Genomic DNA, 20748 nt, shown 5'->3' with positions numbered 1-20748 from the left:
GTGTAATATTTTTATATAATATAAATATAAATTAAATAATAGAAATAAAGTCAAAATAAAGTACATTTCATGTATTTAAAAATGTGATTTCATTATAATAAACAACATTCTATTATATTATAAAAATAATTTTACAAATTAAACAGTTCTTTTTTCTATTTTCTGTATATCTGGAGAAATCTATATTGTAAAACTGAACACTAAGGTCATCTGATTGCCAATGTTACAATAAAATAAAAGTGTGAAAATTTAATTTAATTTAAAAAGTAAGTACATTTAATTTATATTTAATTTAATTTAAAAAGTAAGTACATTTAATTTATATATATATATAAAGATTATATTATATTATTAATTACTTTTTACCATATTTTTACCCTGATTACATCTTAGTTCCTCCATACAATAAAACACCAACTAATATATCATAAGCTAATTTTGGTAAAAGCACTCAACAAAACAATATTTAAATGCATATGCATGCAAAAAAGTGACACTTACGAGGCTGTGAGCGTTGAGTTGAGCACCAGTGTGGTGCGTATCCTGTAGAGCTGGGCCAGTGTGAGTTTTTTGTGCTGCTGGGGTCTCTTACATCGGCCCATTCCCTCCAGGACACTGGGTGGCGAGAGCTCCCCGTCAGACGCACTGCAGGGAATCTGGTTGCTATCAGCCTTATGTGCAATTCTGGCTCGTCTTAATGTGTCCATAAGCATGCCTGAGGGCAAGCTGCATGTGAGACTGTGGCTTTCATCCGTCTCTGGATCAGTCGGGAGACACTCGTCTGATTCAGCGGGGGTTAGCTCCGTCAGGCTCCTGCTGAGCGGCCCTTCTACATATTTAACCCTCTGTTCCCATGTGTGCCGACTTCCTGTGCACTCTGTGGCTGCCCTGGTGACACGGTGGTTATTGTTATCATGGTGAACTGTGGACAGCAGGTTGTCTTCGGAATGGGATTTGACAGTGAGCCTCTCTAAAAACGGCAGGCGAAACTGGACAGGCGGTCGGCGCCTGGGCTTTAGAGAAAGCGCCACTGAGTTCTGAGATCCGAATGAGCTTTTATCTTCCTCATCATCTTCCTCTTCTGCATTTTCTGGCTCCTCATCTTCCCCCTCGTCACCCGTCGTCTCCTTGTCATCCTCGGAGTCGTCTTCCTCTACCAGGGCCACTCGACTCTGGGTTTCCACCATGGACTCTGGTGAAAGGGTCCCGTAAGCGCTATCCATGGACATGGAACGGCACTGTGGGTCCAGGTCTGAGCCCTCCTGACTGTCTGGATGGGGCTCAAAGTCCGTGGCCTGCTGTGGGACGGCAGAGTCAGGGAGTGGAGACACACTGGCATCATGGTCTGAATGCCCACCTAGGTCAGACTGAAGAGTAGAAGGATCCAAAGATGATCCAGACTCATCCATATCCACCACCGACAGAGTTTCTGTGGAGCCATCTGATTGGCTAAGACAGAAACAATAATGTGAGTTTATTTGTTGTAAAACAAAATGCCCAACAGGTCAACTTATTGACAGTGCTGCATTAATAAAAAAGAGAAAAAAAAAAGAAAATAGAAAAGAAAAAGGAGAAAATTGTAATTAAAATATGTAATATATAAAAAAATAATATAGTAATTGTCAGAATATTTTAAATCAAATGTATTATTTTTATAATTGATTAAATTTATTTTAAAATTTAATTTAATTAAATACAATTTTACATTTTTACACTGGCAATTATTCAACCTTGATATTCAATTTATTTAATTAGGTTGTTTACAAAGCAGGTTTACAGAAAATAGAAAAAATAATGTATTATAATATGTTTTTATTTTTTTTTTTGTTTTGATTTTTCGTGATTAATCATTTGACAGCCCTAGTTTTTATACATTATATTATATGAAAATTAGTAAATTTATTTAAATATGAAATATTCTTAAATTATTAATTAATAAAATAAACAAAGTATTTATTAAAATAAAATACATTTAAAAAATAAAAATGTTTTTTTAATAACATTTATATATTATTTAAAAATTAAAGGTAACCTAATTAAATATAAAATATTATTTCTTAAAATATTAATTAATAAATCAAATAATTATTTGAAAATAAATCATGTATTTATTGAAACAAAAACTAAATAAAACTAAAAAAAATGAAATACCTATTGCACTGATTTTTGTGTATAAATTGAGGTGAACTAGCTGTAGAGTTACAGCTGTCCTCATCTTCCTCCTGATCTTCCATTAGTCTTTTCTTCAGACAAGCCTTCTGTCGGCGAGCTTCCTCTGACCGCAGCCGCTGCAGCTGATTCTAAAATGCGTGTACAAAATAGCTAAATCAGCAAACTTCATTACTGAGCGAACATTTTAAATGATTTCTAATATCAGAAATGTCAAACAGAGATCATTATTGGTAACGGACAAGCACGATTTTACCTGGACATTGCAAATCGCATCAGCCCAACTTTTCCCCTGGGTGGCGCTGTTGGCCTGGAAAGAGTAAGCAGCCACAGCGCTCTTGAACTCATTGAGGTAGATGAGGACAAATGAGCCTAAGATGGAAAAAAAGTCAATCAGACACTTATTACTTTTAAATCTAAAATTTCACAATACATTCTCTTGAGATCTTCAGCTGCTTGTTTCTGCTCTTTTGTCATATTAATTGTATGCTGTAGTTTAACGTGGGCTCGGTCTCACCTGTGTCTTTGAGTTCTCTGCACACCACGTTCTGCAGGAGGAGAGGCTGTCGGATCACTTTCACCTTCTCCAAACGCTTCACTGGTTTAGTGATCAGCAGCAGATCAGTCAAAAGGAAGCAGTAAACATCCATCTACGCAAGAAAAAACAGATACGTGTAAAACCTAACAAACTAAAATACTCAATTACAAACTTTCAGGAAACTTAAAGAGACAGTTCACCCCAAAATAAATTTTTTTTAAATTTAAAACCAGTATTCATTCATTTCTACTGCTCAACACAAAAGAAAATAATTCGAAGAATGATGGTAACCAAAATTAAAAACCAGTATTCATTCATTTCTAATTTTGTTGTCCATAAAATTTGTTTTATTTGGAAACTAAACTGTTTAGATACCCACATTCATTAAAATATCTTTTGTCTTCCACAGCAGAAAGAAAATAATACACGGTTGGAATTTTCATTTTAAGGACAGTTTTACTGCTTATAATAAATATAAAAAAAAAAAAACTACAAATGTTTCCAAATGCATCTGAACTTTGGAGGAATTGAAGATAATGACTGAACCTAAACTAACCCTGCTGTCTTTGCCCTCTTTCATGCGGAGCGCCCCCTCCAGGTGCAGTTGCCTGATTGCTTCTGGTGAAGTGTCCATCATCGGTGCAGTCAGGTCAATTCGGTTAAACTCCTTTAGAGCCTGTAAACATACCACAAGAAGAAATTAGGGAAGACTGAAGAGTTAAACAAGACATTTCTATGAAATCCATAATATTGTACTGTAATGATATGTCTTTTTTTATTATTAGGTGGCTAGATAATTAATTATTTGTACTGTACACAGTTCTTACCTTCTCCACCTCCTCACTGGCTCCCTCCACGGCCTCGTATGACTCTACTCGAGCTGAAATGGTGGCCAGTTTCTGCCGCTCCTGTTTCTGGCGCATCTGAGAGTCCACGCTGTTAATGAAGCTCTCCACACACGTCACCTGAACACATTTACAAACATTTAGCACACTCGATGGTCTAACACACTTCAGAAAAAGGGCTAACTGAGCCTTGGTGAGTTATAGACTGTGAAAGGTCTAACCATGTTGTTGAGTGCTTCTTTGGAGGTTTGGTCGTCAGTTTTCTTCAGGATGGTCTTCAGGAGCAGAGGGTACTTGGTTAGTCTCTGGTGCGGTTTGGCTAGCATGTCCGCTAGCTTCAGACGGTTACACTGTTTATTCGTTTCTGCCCACTGAAATGATATAAGATTCGACGATTGCATTTTTACATTTCGTTTGCTTTATTTTGCCATTTTGTTCTATTTTCGTTTAATATATCGTCTGTTTGTTTGGTCTCAAACTCCTCACCGTGACGTAGATCTTAAAGATCTCATTGTCTCTCAGCAGCGAGCGCATGTATTCCATACAGCTCTCCTCCTCCATACAGTAGCGGACATACGGCTGGAACCTGGATGCAAACTATACACACAATCGAGACATTTTTAACCACTCCACCAGAAGATAAACAGCCTGTAACTATTCCACATACTTATCTAACCTATATGTCTAAACAAAGTGTGCGAGAGCATTCAGTCAGGTGTGAATGTTTGAGCACAAATCAGATGTTTCTGACAATATGCATTGTAATGTTTTTACAAAAATATGACTTTCAAAATAGAAAATGATGCTTTTCGAATAATGCATTTTTTATATGATTATATTAAATATATATTTATGATAAATGTCAAGTTTATCTACAATGCAAAAAAAAAAAAAAAAAAACTGTATTTTTGAAAATTTTTTTGTATTTGACTTTTTTTTTTCAGTACAAATATCTAAACATTCTTTGATAAGGGTAATTTTATTATATATGTCTTGTTTTGTGTTTGTTTTATGAAAATTGTTTAAAATTTACTTGCTTTCCTTTTAAATTGATCTATTTTTCTTACCCCACTGTCAATTTTTTTTTTCTATTGTTTTAAGCATAAAGTCAGTTAATTTTGACACATTTTTCAGAAATTCAGACTTATGTCATTTTGCTTCTCATGTAATTGTATCTTTTTTTAGATTTAGACTTATGTCATTTAAATATATAATCACAACTATGTTGTTTTATTGTTTTAGGATGAAAATTTTAAATATATAATTGAAACTAAGTTAGTTTTTCATTTAAAGTAAGTTTTTTAAAGCAACATTTTTATTGTTTTAAGCATAAAGTCTCTTAATTTTGATACTTTGTTTTAGAAAACGACTTAATATCTTAAGTAATTTTGCTTCTTGAGTAAATCTATCTTGATTTAAGAATGCAACGAAAACAAGACAAAAATCATTGTCTCTTTGAATAACACCTTCATGTGTAACTCACCGTACTGAAGCCCTGCTCCAGGTCCGCGGGGTCGATCAAGCTCTTAGTGCTTCGTGCTTTCTCCAGCACCGGAAGCATGACTTGAACCCACAGTGTGGAGTGCAGACGTACAATGTCGTGGATGTTGCTGAAGAGCCGAGCGGGCTCCACCTCAACCAGGAGACTGTTGTCCTGTAGATTCAGCAGGCCACACAGGAACAGCTGCACAAATAACACAATCAGCATCCAGTTTCACTAGATAAACACAATACATAAACACAATTTAAGGGGGAAATGACTTGATTTTATTCACTAGGATTGATTGGATTATAAATAGTATACATGCATAAGTCTCACAATAAGACAAGGACCATTGATTTAAAAAGGGCAACTTTAATACGTTTCTGAATCTCCTGAAATTGACTGGCGAACAGAAACTGAAACGGCTGAAGCGACTTACATCAGTGATGACCCTGAGTTTCTTGATGTATGTAGCCTCGGTTTGGATCAGTTCCCATACTGCCTCTTGCTGCTGAAACTGACGTCTACTTAGAGTCTGAAAACAGGCAGAAAAAAGTCAGATTGCTTGTGAAATATTACAAATCATATGAATATCTTATATTAGCAGTCCTGTGATGCAAATTGCAATCGGTTTATGCGAAAACTGAGGCCACTGCAATCAATAATTGTAATTGGTTATGCACACATTAGTTTGAATGATCAATAGATGGAAATGGTTATGTATTGTCCCATGACAGAAGATCAGTCGCAGTGGGTCAGTACCTCGGGGTCTTCCAGCAGTTGTCTCCAGCTCTCCTCGAGGGTCAGGTTTGGCTCCTCCTCTTCCTCCTCCCAGGAATCCTGGTGGAAGGCAGGCTGAAAAGGAACCTTGGGCAGACCGAACTGTGTGTACGCCTGCAACTTGGTATGAAGCAGCTCCACGCGGTCCATCTCCTAACACACACACAAAACAAGAAAATATTGTAATACGTAATAATACAATATAATATAAAAAATGTTAACTGATTTCTTTTTAAAGAGATTAATACATCTATTCAGCAAGGATGCATTAAATTGAACAAAAGTAGCAGTAAACACATTTATAATGTTACCAAAGATTTCTATTTCACATAAATGCTGTTCTATTTATCAAAAAATCCTAAAAAATATATTAGTTTCCACAAAAATATCAAATCAGCATATCAGAATGATTTCTGAAGGATCATGTGACACTGAAGACTGGAGTAATGGCTAATGAAAATTCAGCTTTGCATCACAGGAATAAATTAAGATATATAAGATTTATTAAGATATAAAACACAATATTAATGTTTATTTTTTGTCATTTTGATCAAATAAATGCAGCCTTGGTGAGCATAAGATACTTCTTTCAAAAACATTTACAAATCTTACCAACCTCAAAATTTTGAATGCTAGTGTACTAAATAATTACCATATTCATAATAGAAGATATTTCAAATGTCAAATGCCAAGGTATTACCATGCTCCAAAAATTATAGCATTATAATGGTAAATATCTTAAAAATCCCACAGTAGTTTGTTTTGTTAATGATAGAACCAATTATAAACAACTGTAAAGAGTCCCTAGCATTAACCAAGTTTGCAATTTAGCAAAATCACAACACAATTCACATCAGCAGACCACCGAAAACTGGCAGACAAGGAAGGCAATGCCTGTCGGTTTCAACAAAACACCCCCGACAGGGTTTATGACACCTTACAAACAACCCTTTCACTAAACACCACCTTCTCTTTAACCTCACAATTAAACCCCATCCATTCATGTCAGTGACCCTCTTTGACGGTCCATGTGCCACTGGGGCTATTGCCTTGTAATGGGTTGGCCGGTGTACTTATGACAACGAGTATTACGGATTGAGTGTTTCCAAACAATAGAGGCCAGGCACAGGTGGACTACAGGCTCTCTGAACTGGCTGCTGGAGGTGGTGGTTTGGCCCTGGTTAACCCTTCTTTTGTGAAAAGGAGTCCCAGTGGGACACAAAAACACCCCCATCTGTCTTCTTTGGGGGTTTCATGGCTAATTGTGAAAAGGATGGAAGTGTGAAATGACAGGTGAGTGACAGCTACTGTCTCTACTAGTCAAGCATCTGGTGTAAATACAGACCGAAAGTTTTTTTGTTTTTTTTTAAGGCTTATGGGATGTGTGATTTTGTTTGTTGTAATGTTTAGTCATCTAATAAAAGAATAGTTCACCCAAAAATGAAAATTTACTCACACTTCAGTCATCAAAGATGTTAATGGAGTTTTTTCTTAATTAGAACAGATTTGGAGAAATTTGCATTTACAGATTTGCATTACATCACTTGCTCACCATTGGATCCTCTGCAGTGAATGGGTGCCGTCAGAATCAGGAGTTTATAAAAACATCACAATAATCCACACGACTCCAATCCATCAATTAATGTCTTGTGAAGTGAAAAGCTGTGTGTTTGTATAAGAAACAAATCCTCTATTAAGGCATTTTGTCTTTACACTTCTGGCCAAAATATGTGTCTGTAATTCATAATAGTGCTTTCAATCTTCTTGTCCTCTCACATTGAAATCCACCAACATATTTGTTTAGAGCGTCTTTAGACTGTTTTTGGTTATAAATAGTGCTTGATTTGTGCATATTTCTCTCCTGATTCAGACGAGACAACTTTTTCACTGGAGAAAGCAAGCAATACTATGGACAGAGGACTCGTATTTCAACTGGAAGCCACGATTTTAAGTTAAAAATATCTTGATGGATTTGTTTGTTTGTTTCAAGAGGGTGTTTTTTCTTTTCAAGATGTTTTTTTTTGTGTTTTTTTTCTATATTTTTACAAAATGTGAATTACTGGGATGTTTTTAATCAGCTGTTTGGACTCTCATCCTGACGGCACACATTCACTGCAGAGGATCCATTGGATACCAAGAGTAATGCTACATTTGAAACAAACTCATCTGCATCTTAAAAAGGCCTGAGAATCGTAATATTCAATTCCAAGTTTATTTGAAACTAGATTATGGTGCAACCTACTATAGACAAAGATATTTCATCAGCCTCCAGTTTGTGTTTCGGTTTCTTTGGCTCATCTTTACATGAGATCTTTTTACTGGAAATCACACCACGGAAAGTTGCACCATCACGTCCTGCTTTCCTTAAACTTCCTGAGGTTTTCAAGATGAGTAAGATAAGGTTTACCTTTCCAGATCCGGCGCCGAAGAACACACTGATCCGACTGGTGGCGCGGTTCTTCCAGTTATCGGGTCCGGCGGCCACACCGGGCAGTGCACCTCCTGGAGCCCCGCCTGGTAAAGGCCCACCCAGCATAGCCAGAGTGTCTGGTGATGGGATGTTGGCATCGCCCAGAAACTCTGTCATGTTCTTCCGCCGACGGGCCTGACCCTGTGAGAAGGAAGAGATGGAAAATCGTAAGATCTGGGTGGGAATGACAGTGTTAACAAATGCAGAAAAATAGAGGTTTGGGAGAAGGATATCAACAAGTGTGTCAAGGACAACAGAGCGAGAGATACGAGAGAGACTGTTATCAGCAACACTACTCTACAGAATGAGGGGGTGTGAGAGAGGTAAACAAGAGATTTAGAAAAAAAGATTGAGAGAGATAGGTCGGGTGGAAGTAAATAAAGTAAATGTACCAGCATTCATCTAAAGATAACAAAGCACAACCACAAAATAAAATCAACTGGAAAAAAGGGTTGGCACACTTTGGTAATCATAATATTTTTAAAGTTAAAATCTGACCTAGAAATAGTACAGAAAAGTAAATATTTCTTATTTCACATCATACAGTTTTTCCAAATAGCTAAACAGGTTTAAATAAGCTAAACTTATTTTCAGGTTTAATTACATTTGACAATATTAATATATGTAAATATATTTTAATGTATTTAAATTATATGAATACATTAATAATTAACTGAATAATTTACCTAAATATAGGTTTAATTTAGATATTTTCTGTTTTGATTTTTTGAATTGTTTATGTTTTTATATTATTTTTAGATTTTTTTTTTTCTTGATTTTTAAAAATGTAAATTATTTAAATATTCACATTCATGTATTTACTAAATACATAAATGAGAATATTTTCGGTTCTCATTTTTCATAATTAAAATTACATTATATAATTAGTTTAAATAGTCAATTGTAAATTGCAGTGGAATATATATTTAAAAAGAAATAAAAACACTGAGAATAAAAGAATAATAATTAAAAAAAATACAAATTTATAACTAGGATTAGTTGACTCTGTGAGTTTTTGCTTTGCCTCTAAATCAGACCTCTTCATCACAAACCATTTTTTTTTAATGCATTTTAACATTTTATCATTTAAAATGACGTGTCGCCCAACCCTAGCTGGACACATGGAACATTTAGAGCTCCTATAAAGTGATGACATAAACAGAAACAATAATGCATTATGATTCATACTGATATTTCCAAACAATAAGATCCTGCTGAATGTTACAATTCCCCTATTACATCATACCAAAGTCAAGGAGGTCAGCAACCCTGCTCAGAAAGATCAAGATTGCTATTGTTTCACAAGCAATTGTTCTACTAGAGAGCATTGCAACATCTTTCTATGTAGACACATTCCCTCTTACGAGCTGCAGCGAGTTAAAACAAACAAACAGCTGTTTAGTATCTAAGAAAGTGATAATCTCTCTGAGCGGGAGGCAGATGGGCTTGTTGACCCTTCGGCCAGGGCATAGGGAATTCCACTGCCCTCAGTGCTGTTACCCACTACAAACTCCTGCAAATTCCAGAGACGACTACGACATTTTTGGGGAATGCATAAAAAACAGGAAAGGTCTGAAGACAAAACAATGGAATTCCCTAAACAAACACGAGTGAAGCTGATACCTGCTGCAATAACAGAAGGATTTGATTTGAACACTTCAGAGACTTGCAGAGGTGTTTTATACAATTAAATGCATTTCTAAATAAAGTATATTTTACTTAGACTTCTCAAAATGTTTAAAAAAAAAAAAAAAAAGACTCATATGCTTACCAGTGCTGCATGTATTTGCTCAAAAATACAGTGAAACAATAATATTGTGAAAAGATATTACTATTTAAATATATATATATTTTTTAAAATGTAATTTATTCCTGTAATGGTACAGCTGAATATTCAGCATCATTATCCAGTCTTTATCATCCCTGCAATGGAAGAAATAAAAGAATGGTGGATTGGCCACGATGTCCCCCTTGCTAAATTTAGAACAGAGGCAAAAAGACAAGCAGACGATGAGCTTTGATGTGGGGATTTTTGCGGAATCTGGGGTGAAAGGATGAGGACGCAGATGTCAGGAAACGTCCCTAACTTTGAGGAGGATGGACAACGGACGCCTGACTGCTGGTTATAACCACACTACCAGCACCGGGGATGAAAATTCAAGACTTTTGGCACAAAATTAAAAATTACTGCCATCAAAAAAAAATAAATAATAATAATTCTGTGCATTTTTATGATTTTATCATTGGTTTATATTATATTACACACAACCAACAAAGAAAGTACTGTATAAACATCAATGAGAAAAACAAATGCAACATCAAAAGGAATCTTTCTGTTGAAAGCCACACATCTATAATTTACATGGATCATTAAATCAATATTTAGCTTTTTTCCCCCACTTAATCCAACTTACAAGCAACCCCCTTGATAAACTTTACACAGCACCAGTAAGGCAAATAATTTATCCAAAAGCTAAAAAAAAAAACAATTTGTTCAAACTCATGCAATGACACCCACTTTAGGATCTGCTGTACCCGGTGATTCTCATTCTCTGCAGATAGACTGAATGACCAGCAAATTTATGAAGCATAACAGAGTGTCCAGAGTGTCTGATCTACTCACCATAGAAGCGAGCGGCATGTCAAATGAAAAGTAGACCATGGTAATCTCTCAGCCGGGTTCACGGAGCCTGACCCATACTAGAGCCAGCTGCTATGATCACTCAAAGCCTCCTCTCTTCAAATGCTCACAAAAACACCAACAGATACACTAATAGTTCAGACCCTGCAACTCCTGGATGGGTGTTAAGAGCGTTCTAGAGACTAAATGAATTGTGTAAAATTATTAATCACTAATTTTAATTCAGCGCCTTGTCATTTCCTACTAAAAATACAAAGTGCATCAAGGCTCCCTACTAGGTCCTTTCTAGCTTCTTAATGCTTCTCAACCTGCAATGAGAGGTAAAGCTGTCCGACTGAGCCTGTCTGCCTGCATTACTGAATAAGACAGGCCAAACGTCATGGCAACTAGGAGGATCCAGTCCCATTGTGTGAGACAGGAAAGAGAGGTGTGGCTGCTAAAGACAGAGCCAGAGGGTCACATGTAAAGAGGGAGGGGAGAAGAAGACAGCATACAGGGTCCCAGGAACACATCCTGGTGCCTCAGCGAAAGCCAACATATTTTTGATTTAAATGACCTATAAAATAAGTTTACTTCGGTCCTTGTGCACAGAAAAAAAAACACATGTGACACATTTAAGAAAAGTACATTTAAGACTTTCACAATCAGCTTAAAATCATATTTTACATTACAAAACTGCGAGTTTATTCATTTAATCCAGTTAATGATTTAGTCTATCATTATTAGATAGAGGTTCTGATGATCCTCTGAATTTAGGATAAATCGAAAGTGACAGGAGCATGGTATTCCTGTACTATGAATGATTTCCAAGCATCCCATTCCTGTTTACTGTAACAGGAAAATGATCTCTGCAATATGAAACTTTGGGGAATCCCAGACTATCATATGTGCTGCAACAAGTCTTGAATTATTGCATCGTTGTTATGTATCTAAACAAGATATGGCCAACTTAATGACATGTGAGCACTACTTTTACATAAAATAATCAGGTTTATCATCTTTAATGAAATGACTAAGTGAATGTTACTCCTCAATACAGCTGTTTAAAAAATGAGTCCCAGCCTTGGATCTGCAGGTTTAGCACATTAACAACTCATTAGAGGGCATGTATGCATGACCTGATGTACACTGAAATTAAATTAAAAAAGTAATTCATTTGTTTAAAATTAAGACTATAAAAAAAAAAAAAAATGAAAATAATTGTATATAATAAAAAAAATAGATATAAAATAAAATCATATTTATTTCCCTCAATGGATGCACAGAAATAAAATTTAATTAAAAATAAAATTAAAAAAAATTCCTTCAGTCAATGCACAGATGTTTACCCTCCTGAGTGCTATGAATAACTCCTAAGTCATGTTAAGTGTTTAACAGTCAGCTAAGGTGTTCCAGTTAACATTCCCCCACTGGTTGAGTTTCCTAGCACTCAAATCAGTTCCTCTTCCAATAAGTTAAAATATTACTGCTTACCACAACATACTCCTAAACATTCCCGTACGATACCCTAATTCCATTCAACAGCAGACTGACCACTGGGAACTGATGCATGTAGCTGCTTTTTAACTTAAACCTTCTCTAGACAACATAGTTCAGCTCAAGAACCCAACAAACCAGCGTGAAGATAAGACGAGCTTTTAATCAAGCTTTAAATAATGATGTAACAAACAAAGGGAAGTGGAAGAACAGCTCAACTGACAAACACTAAAGCCTCAAAAACACTTTAGACAAACACCATTCTGACCAGGTCACATTTCATCTGCTAACTTTACCTTGAGTGTCAACACAGGACTGGTCTCAGGGCCAATGACACCCACTTTGATTAGTAGAGGCAGAACAAAGAGCCATTGAAGCTTAAGGACAGACGATTAATCAGTGATCAAAACCACGATACGACCTTATCGTCTGACAGGGGCCTAAACTTGTCTCATCAGTTACTGGAATGATGCTAGCAGCTTTCCATTACGTGCACATTCAGCTTCCATTACACATGGACACGCAACATCTTCCCACTCAATACAAACATTTGCTCAATGAGAAATACAGTGGTGTGGAAACAATATGATGCTACAAAGAAGTTTAATAATTGACAAAGCATTCAATGAAACATGAATGCTCAAAATATGGCTACATGCATCATGTTTAAAAGAGAGTAAGTAACTCATAAATGGTGCAGCATTGCTTTACCTGACACTTTGTTGGCGATGGACTCTTGAGAGACGCTTCACCAGACAGACTTTCAGGATCCATGTGAAGCAGATCCCAACTGTGCCATGATGACAGACGGCCAAAACGTACCATGATCCAGCCTGGATGCCCTTTCTGACCTCACTCAAGCACTGAAGTGCACGTCCTACTCTAAACTTCAGCAGTCAGTATCCAGAGGAAGAGGCAAAAATGAAGAGACAAGCTAAAAATCCCCACATGTGCTCAGGCTCTGGATGATACACAATAGTTTTTAAGCTTTTTGCCTTGTGATTTTATCAATGTACTCCTCCCATCTCCTCCAAAGTCAGGTTCCAAATCACAGCACACAACAATCACACACTAGATGCCGGTCCCTCCCACCGCAGACACTCACAAGATCACTTCCTTACAGTATGGAAGTATTAGGGAAGTAGGTGAGCGAATCTAGGTCGTGTTTCACATCAAAATAAAAATAAACAAGAAATTATATTTGCTTAATTGTGATGAAAATGAAGCATTTTTATCACAATTAAGCATTTTCTAATTACTATAACAAAATTATTGTTTTTATTTCTGTAATTAAACAAAGAATTATATTGTGAAGTATTGCAATCATTGTAGTATTTGTTGTTCTTCAACTTTATGATTGATAAAACCAACAAAAATATAAAGGAAGTTGCCTAGAAGCAAATGTGTTTAACAGTCTTGAAATTGCCTTAAATAATAATAAAATACAATGAATATGTAGATGATTATAGGTCACATTTTACCCCAAAATCAAAATAGGTCTTTTTTTATTTTGCTACCATTTGTGCAATGTGCCAATTTCATTACAATAAAGCATTTTCCTTATTACTGTAATGAAAAAAAAAAGTAGAAAAAAATATTAATTTAATTGTATATAATAAAAATGTAGGACAATTATAGGTCACATTTCACTGCAAAATCAAAAGAAATAAAAAAATATGAATTTTGCGAAAATGAAAATGAAGCATTTCATGCAGTGAAGCATTATTCCATGTTACTGTAATGCATAAAAATCTCATTATAATCATTATAATGTAAAAATGTATGATAAATAAATGGAGAAAATTTTGAAAAGAAATATGGTTTACACTGTAATGCAATTACACATCATGGTTTTTACTGATCATACAACCTTTATGCTTATATAAATTAGCAAAATTAGCCCATTTGTTACAAAATAGTCCTAAAATTGGCTTCTTTTTGTAAAAATAATGTTTTCCTGTGAGATTTAAACCAAATCTTTTTTCTTTTTTTTGCTGATATGGGTATAAAAAAGACAGTGTTTAGACAGACATTAAACACATTATATAACAGGATTTAGATTTTTAGTAAATGCTTTTTGTTATGTTACAGATAATACTAATTCTCCATTGTAAGGTGATTAATGCGGGACAGTATGAATTTGCTTTCCACACAATGTATGCTAAGAAAACTTAGAACATTTTAGATTCACCTCACTAGTTTCCCATGAAGATAAGACCCATTTTTTGCTAAAGTCATCTTTTGTTCTTTTGTCTTCTAAGACTGGGTGTTAATGGTCAGAAACTAATTGCATGGTAATTGCATTAACTTCAGAAGAGCATCAATCACATGTGGGGGTTTGCTGCATCAAGAGCTCTAAACAGAGGAGCTCTCTGTTGATATCCCATGTAAATAAATGATTACGACTGTTTGCATTGGTCTCTTGCTTAATGAGAGAGATTGTGAAACAGAGCTCTGCCATGTGCAATTTTTTTTGGCCTAAAGCTTGCAACAGTTATTATACACCTTAAAAAAAAACATTAAACAACTTGATCCTTTCATTTAAAGAGGGAAACCGATGCAGATTAAATCTGTCTGCTCCAACACTAACCTCTACGCTGTGATATTAATACACTTTTGAACCAGTCTCTTATCAGAGAGGTCAAATAGGAACAGGAAAAGGCTCATTTCCTGCAGTTAGTCGCAGATGACAGATGCTGCACAGTTTATCCAGATCTTTGATATTCCATTGACGGAGTTACATTTGATCAAACACACCATTTCCTTATTTAACGCTCCTCTGGGAGCTTTTGATGCCATTTTCTAGACAAAACTCTGCAGTCTCTGAAGACAAATGTTCCTTAAAGGCCAAATATTTACTTTAATAACACCAATAGCTTCTGTATAGCTAGTGATTCTTTCGTAAGCTAATGCAAATAATGCTATATATATATATATATATATATATATATATATATATATATATATATATATATGGCATATGCATCATGACCAAGACTGACTAAATCTATCATAACAACACATTTCTCTACACCACTGCACACTGGGGGGCCACTGAGGGCCATGGGGATTTCTGATCTAATCACCTGTGGGCTTGTGTAATACATCTCTCAGGTCATTAGACAGGTGAGGTTGCTCTACTGTGGGTCTGTGTGGGTGAACAGTGCAGCCCAAATGCCAGCTAGCATTATCAATCTGAGGCTATTTGACTAATGCAACAGAGCCGCAGGTTAAAGGTGAAGAGGCGAGTCCTGAAGTTGAGGTCTCCTAGGTGGCAGATGAATCTTATGCAACAGGACACACTTAAAGCGACAGAATCCCAGTGTGCACTTAAAACTAAACAAGAATGGTAACCACATTGTGCTTAGGATATGCATATTTATACACATAACCATTAGAGGGCCATCATATTTAGGCAATTTGATGTCAACAGGAGGGCTGGATCAAAGTTGCAAAGGCAAAAACACGACTTTCACCTGAAAACCTGCTTTTGTGAGATACTCGTCTTTCAGCTCCTGGGAGCCTAAAAGTCACGGCGCTACATCAAACGCTCGCGCTTCAAAGGTCACTCCCCCCACCGGGGCGGATCTGGCCAATCAAACCTCAAAGAGGAGTCCTGGTGTCACCGCCGCACCAATAATCCCAGGGATGACGGGTTCCTTTCTAAAGGTCAGGCTTTGGTGAGGGGGCAAGACACAGTGGGGGGGTTACCACATACAGGTCAAACGCGCTCACAGACAAAACCGAGCAGCTCTCATAAAAATTCCAACGGAATAGTTGGCAGATGACTTGAGAATTTCATCAGCGGGAAACGAAGAGATCGAAGGACATCAGCGGACTTTACAATAGATCAGAAAATCGATTTATTCACTATCTATCTATCTGTCTATCTGTCTATCTATCTGTCCATCTATCTATCTATCTATCTATCTATCTATCTATCTATCTGTCTATCTATCTGTCTATCTATCTATCTATCTATCTATCTATCTATCTATCTATCTGTCTGTCTGTCTGTCTGTCTGTCTGTCTGTCTGTCTGTTTATCTATCTGTCTATCTATCTATCCACTGCTGTTTAAATGATAAGGGTCAGTAAATTTTAGCTATTATTCTGCAAGGACACATAAAAAATCAAAAATGGCAAAAAAAGACTTATGTTACAAAGTATTTATATTTCAAATAAATAGTATTCTTTTGAACGTTCTACTTATCAAATAATCCCGATTATCGCGGTTTACACAAAAATATTAAGCAGTACAACTGTTTTCAACATTGATAATAATATGAAATGTTTCTGGTGCAGCAAATCAGCATATTAGAATGATTTCTGAAGGATCACAGGAATAAATTATAATGATATTAGAATGATTTCTGAAGGATCACAGGAATAAACTGCATTTTAAAATATATTCAAATTTTTGTTTTTTGTGTTATAATAATGTTAATTAATAATAATATATATAATAATATATATATATATATATATATATATAAAACACATAATTCTTTAACTGTTTTGGCAAAAAAAAAAATACTTTACTACAATCTTGACAGAACTAAAATATAATATTTTGTAAATATATAATACTTTTTTATTATTATTAATTAAAAAACATAAACAACTTTTTTCTGAACATTGATGGCCATTTAATTAATTTATTATTATTTTTTTAATCACAAATTGCTTAAATCTATCAGGATGCCACAAAAAATAAAGGTTTTTGACCGTGTCAAATTTAATGATAAAATTACATACATTAAATGGCCATCAAGGTTCTTTAAAAATATAATACTTTTTGGGAAAGGTTTGCCCTACATTGTGCTATTTGCATATAATGAAAAACTACAATAGGAGTTAATTAATGAAGTGATAAGGAATGCCCTGCAGGAAAACAAGTGAGTGGGGGAACTTACGAATTTAGAAATTGATACCATGATGCAAACTCATGCTGGCTGTTAGGAAACAAATGTGTGAATGCAAAACCACTAGCTTTTTCAATGACAGCAAAGGTGATGTCTGTGAAAGCAGAAAACAGATATAACAGCCATTCTTTGTATTGAAATTGATGGAAAAATTGCTTTAAAGAATAACAGCACACCTTTTCTAAACAAGCTGCATAATTTGACACACGGTATCTTTCCTGAGTTTTTCTTCTCTATTCAAAGAGGAAACTGTAATTACTGCACAACTTCTTCAGATAAAAGCAGAACATTTACTTTTTTGGGCTGCAAATGAACCCTTTTTTTCTATTCTGAGATTTTGTTGTTTTTACTGCACATCTTATTTCTGATTAGTAAGGTTGTATGTTTATTTTTTTGGGATGCAAGTGTTACTTAAGAACTAGCCCGATTCTGATGTGCAATACCTGTGCAACACTCGTCCAACACGTGGAGACTTGTTTTATGCCGTTATGTGACCTACATCCACACAGCGGATGATTGTAAATGATTGCACAGATACTATTTAAACTGAACTGAGCTGCATGATGACATCACTGAATTCAATGATGAACTGCCTTTAACTGTCATTTTGCATTATTAACACACTGTTTTCCTAATTAATGTTGTTCAGTTGCTTTGACACAATCTGTTTTGTATAGAGCGCTTTATAAATAAAGGTGACTTGACTTGACTTGACAGTGCCCAGCAAAGCCTGACAGGACGACACAGCCTAGACCTGAATGCTCTGTTCTCAAGTTTTTGTTGCTAAGCCTGACGATTCAACCTCGAATCCTAGTAAAAACCCACAAGGTATATCGACAGGCCTTTGCCTACAATTCTAAAGTCTGCACTCATCTGCGATGCCTGCATATCCATGTTTGTACACGCAGACAGGAATACGTTCAGGCTTGCCTTTCCATGAATCCATCTTTACTGAGTATCACGGTGCAGGCGGGGAAATCCAACCCCGTGATGTTGAAAGAGTAACCAGCCATTTCCACAGAAAAGAGCTAAAACCTAAACAATCCCCAACATTAGTCAGAGGGTCAGGGTGCCGCATGTGGCAGAGGATGCACTCAGTAAACGTCCTGTATGAGGTCATGTGTTAGGTTTAAGATGATTTACACCAAGCTGGCAACTTAAAAGGAAGTTCAAGTGGGACTGAGGTTTTCAGAAATCAAGAAAGAGAGGGGCGCATGATATTAGAGCCAACAGTGCCAGCAAACACGCTTATTGTAGATTAGCCAGTCTTAAAGATCATATATGTACAGACGTCTCAAAGTGGCAAAAAAAAGAGCCTGTTTACTTTTGAAGGGGTGGAAAATGGTCTTGTTAAACTAAATGATTAAAAACACTAACGACTTTAAAAAAATGCCGCAAAGATATAAAACAATTAAAGAAAAACTCCATAAGCACATTAGGCTGTGTATCTATAACATATGAAAATAAAATAAAATAAATAAAACATTTATAAAACAGATATAACAAAAAATGAAATAGAATAAAAGAATCGCCTCCTACTATCTATTAGTGCCGTCAAACGATAAATCGCGATTAATCGTATCCAAAATAAAAGTTTTTGTTTACATAATATATGTGTGTGTACATTTATTATGTATATACAAATACAAACACATGCATGTCTTTAAGAAAAATATGTTATGTTTATATATTAAATATATTTATATATAATATTAAATATAATAATATAAATATATATACACATGTTAAAATTTTTTAAAATATATACTGAATGTGTGTGCATTTATATATACATAATAAACAAACACAGTACATTTTCTTTAAATTAGATTTTTATTTATATATTTATATATAACACACACACACACATATATATTTATATATTTATATTTTATGTTTAGTTTAAACTTTTATTTTGGATACGATTAATCACGATTAATCGTTTGAGAGCTCTACTATCTATGTGGCAGAAAATTGCCTCTAAAATAAAATAAAATAAAATCTAGGGGGCACACATCACCCCTTTGGCATCCTTAAGCACATTAGGACATGTTTCTAAAACAGATAATAAAAAAAAATCGTAATTTATGACACAAACTGGCTTTTGAAAGGCTTGAGTGTCTGTAGACAGGGAAAAGCAGCATCACTGACCAGTACATCAACATTCTCCCGCCGTGGTAATGACCCGTGCTCTGCCCTCTCACTGCCCGGTGTGAGGATGTAGACGCTGCCCCCTACTGACGGATTCATGTAGGGTAGACTGAGAGAGCGCAGATCCTTCACGCTCTGCTCCACCTTCAGCTCATCACCAGGACGAGCTGCAGAAAAACACACACTGTAATAAATACTCATTTAATTGTATGAAAAAGACAAATAATATTCTTATTCTGAAAACACTGTTTATGAAAAAGATCTATAATGGATAAATGTTTCACTGCAAAAAAAAAAAAAAAATTAATAATAATCAGATGACTTCAAATGTCAAATCTTAATAAAATATAGATTAAAACATTAAAAGAAAAATTACAGTGTGTATTATTATTTTAATATATAAAAATGTAAACTGTGGTAAAAACAGTGGAGCACATTGCTTTGAATGGCTATTTGCTTTTATAAATCACAATTTTAAATATGACATTAAAAACTCACTATTAAATATGACATACAAATATTTCAAAAATGACATACCAACATTTCAAATAATAGATTATTATAATTGTTAATCATCATTAATAATATATTATTATTATTATCATTATTATTATTATTATTATGCTTTTGTTATTTTTAAAACGAATAATTGCTGTTAAATTAATAAATAAAAACAATTAAATTAAAAATGTAAGAAAATTAAATTTAATTAAACAATTAAATAAAAAAATAAATAAGCAAGAGCAAATACTTGTTTAAACAGCGTTAAATTCCAAACGAAATATCACAAGATCACAAGGTGTTTAGATGTGACTAAAAACTTTGACCAACACTGTAAGGGAGTAAAAAAAAAAAAAAGTAGAACAAAATAATTACACTTCTGTGGATTATTGTTGTTAAATATCATCATATAATCATTATCACTGAATAAGCTGACATCCGTTGCTAGTCTGATTAAAGTAACAGAAGGTCTTCAACAGAGCAGATTTTCAGCATGAATGAAACTCTTCAGTCTGGCTGCTAATGTCCCAATCATTTTAATGCTAACCCCTCGCTTCGTTCTCACATCACAGGCGGTGTATTACGCAAGCAGCCATCGAGCACCTGTGGGATGCCTGTGTCGGCGTGTGTTTGCATTATCTGATTAAAGATGAGGGGCCATGGGGATTTGTTAAGATAGGCACATGGCTGTATAATCATGAAAAGCATTGCGCGAATGAGATGATCTATTTGAAGAAGCAGCATGTCCCTCTAAGCACTCTTTAGAAGAA

General features: G+C 35.1%; 1 protein-coding gene across 6 annotated transcripts in view; it reads right to left on the bottom strand.

Moving 5' to 3' along the window:
- The window catches only part of LOC109081625 (pleckstrin homology domain-containing family G member 5-like), a 63174-nt gene that overhangs the window by 1710 nt on the left and 40716 nt on the right, over positions 1–20748 (bottom strand). For all 6 annotated transcript variants that reach the window (XM_042756228.1, XM_042756229.1, XM_042756234.1 and 3 more), the window contains 13 exons: positions 19478–19644; positions 8223–8426; positions 5798–5968; positions 5475–5570; positions 5036–5236; positions 4039–4149; positions 3774–3923; positions 3535–3672; positions 3264–3383; positions 2687–2819; positions 2426–2541; positions 2152–2300; positions 502–1449 (listed from right to left, as the gene is read on the bottom strand). In XM_042756228.1, coding sequence (XP_042612162.1) covers positions 502–1449; positions 2152–2300; positions 2426–2541; positions 2687–2819; positions 3264–3383; positions 3535–3672; positions 3774–3923; positions 4039–4149; positions 5036–5236; positions 5475–5570; positions 5798–5968; positions 8223–8426; positions 19478–19644 — 2704 coding nt within the window. The remainder of the gene's footprint in view (positions 1–501; positions 1450–2151; positions 2301–2425; positions 2542–2686; positions 2820–3263; positions 3384–3534; positions 3673–3773; positions 3924–4038; positions 4150–5035; positions 5237–5474; positions 5571–5797; positions 5969–8222; positions 8427–19477; positions 19645–20748) is intronic.

The sequence above is a fragment of the Cyprinus carpio genome, unplaced genomic scaffold, assembly GCF_018340385.1.
Source record: "Cyprinus carpio isolate SPL01 unplaced genomic scaffold, ASM1834038v1 S000006815, whole genome shotgun sequence".
NCBI lineage: Eukaryota > Metazoa > Chordata > Actinopteri > Cypriniformes > Cyprinidae > Cyprinus > Cyprinus carpio.
This window is presented reverse-complemented; position numbering and strand designations above follow the sequence as displayed.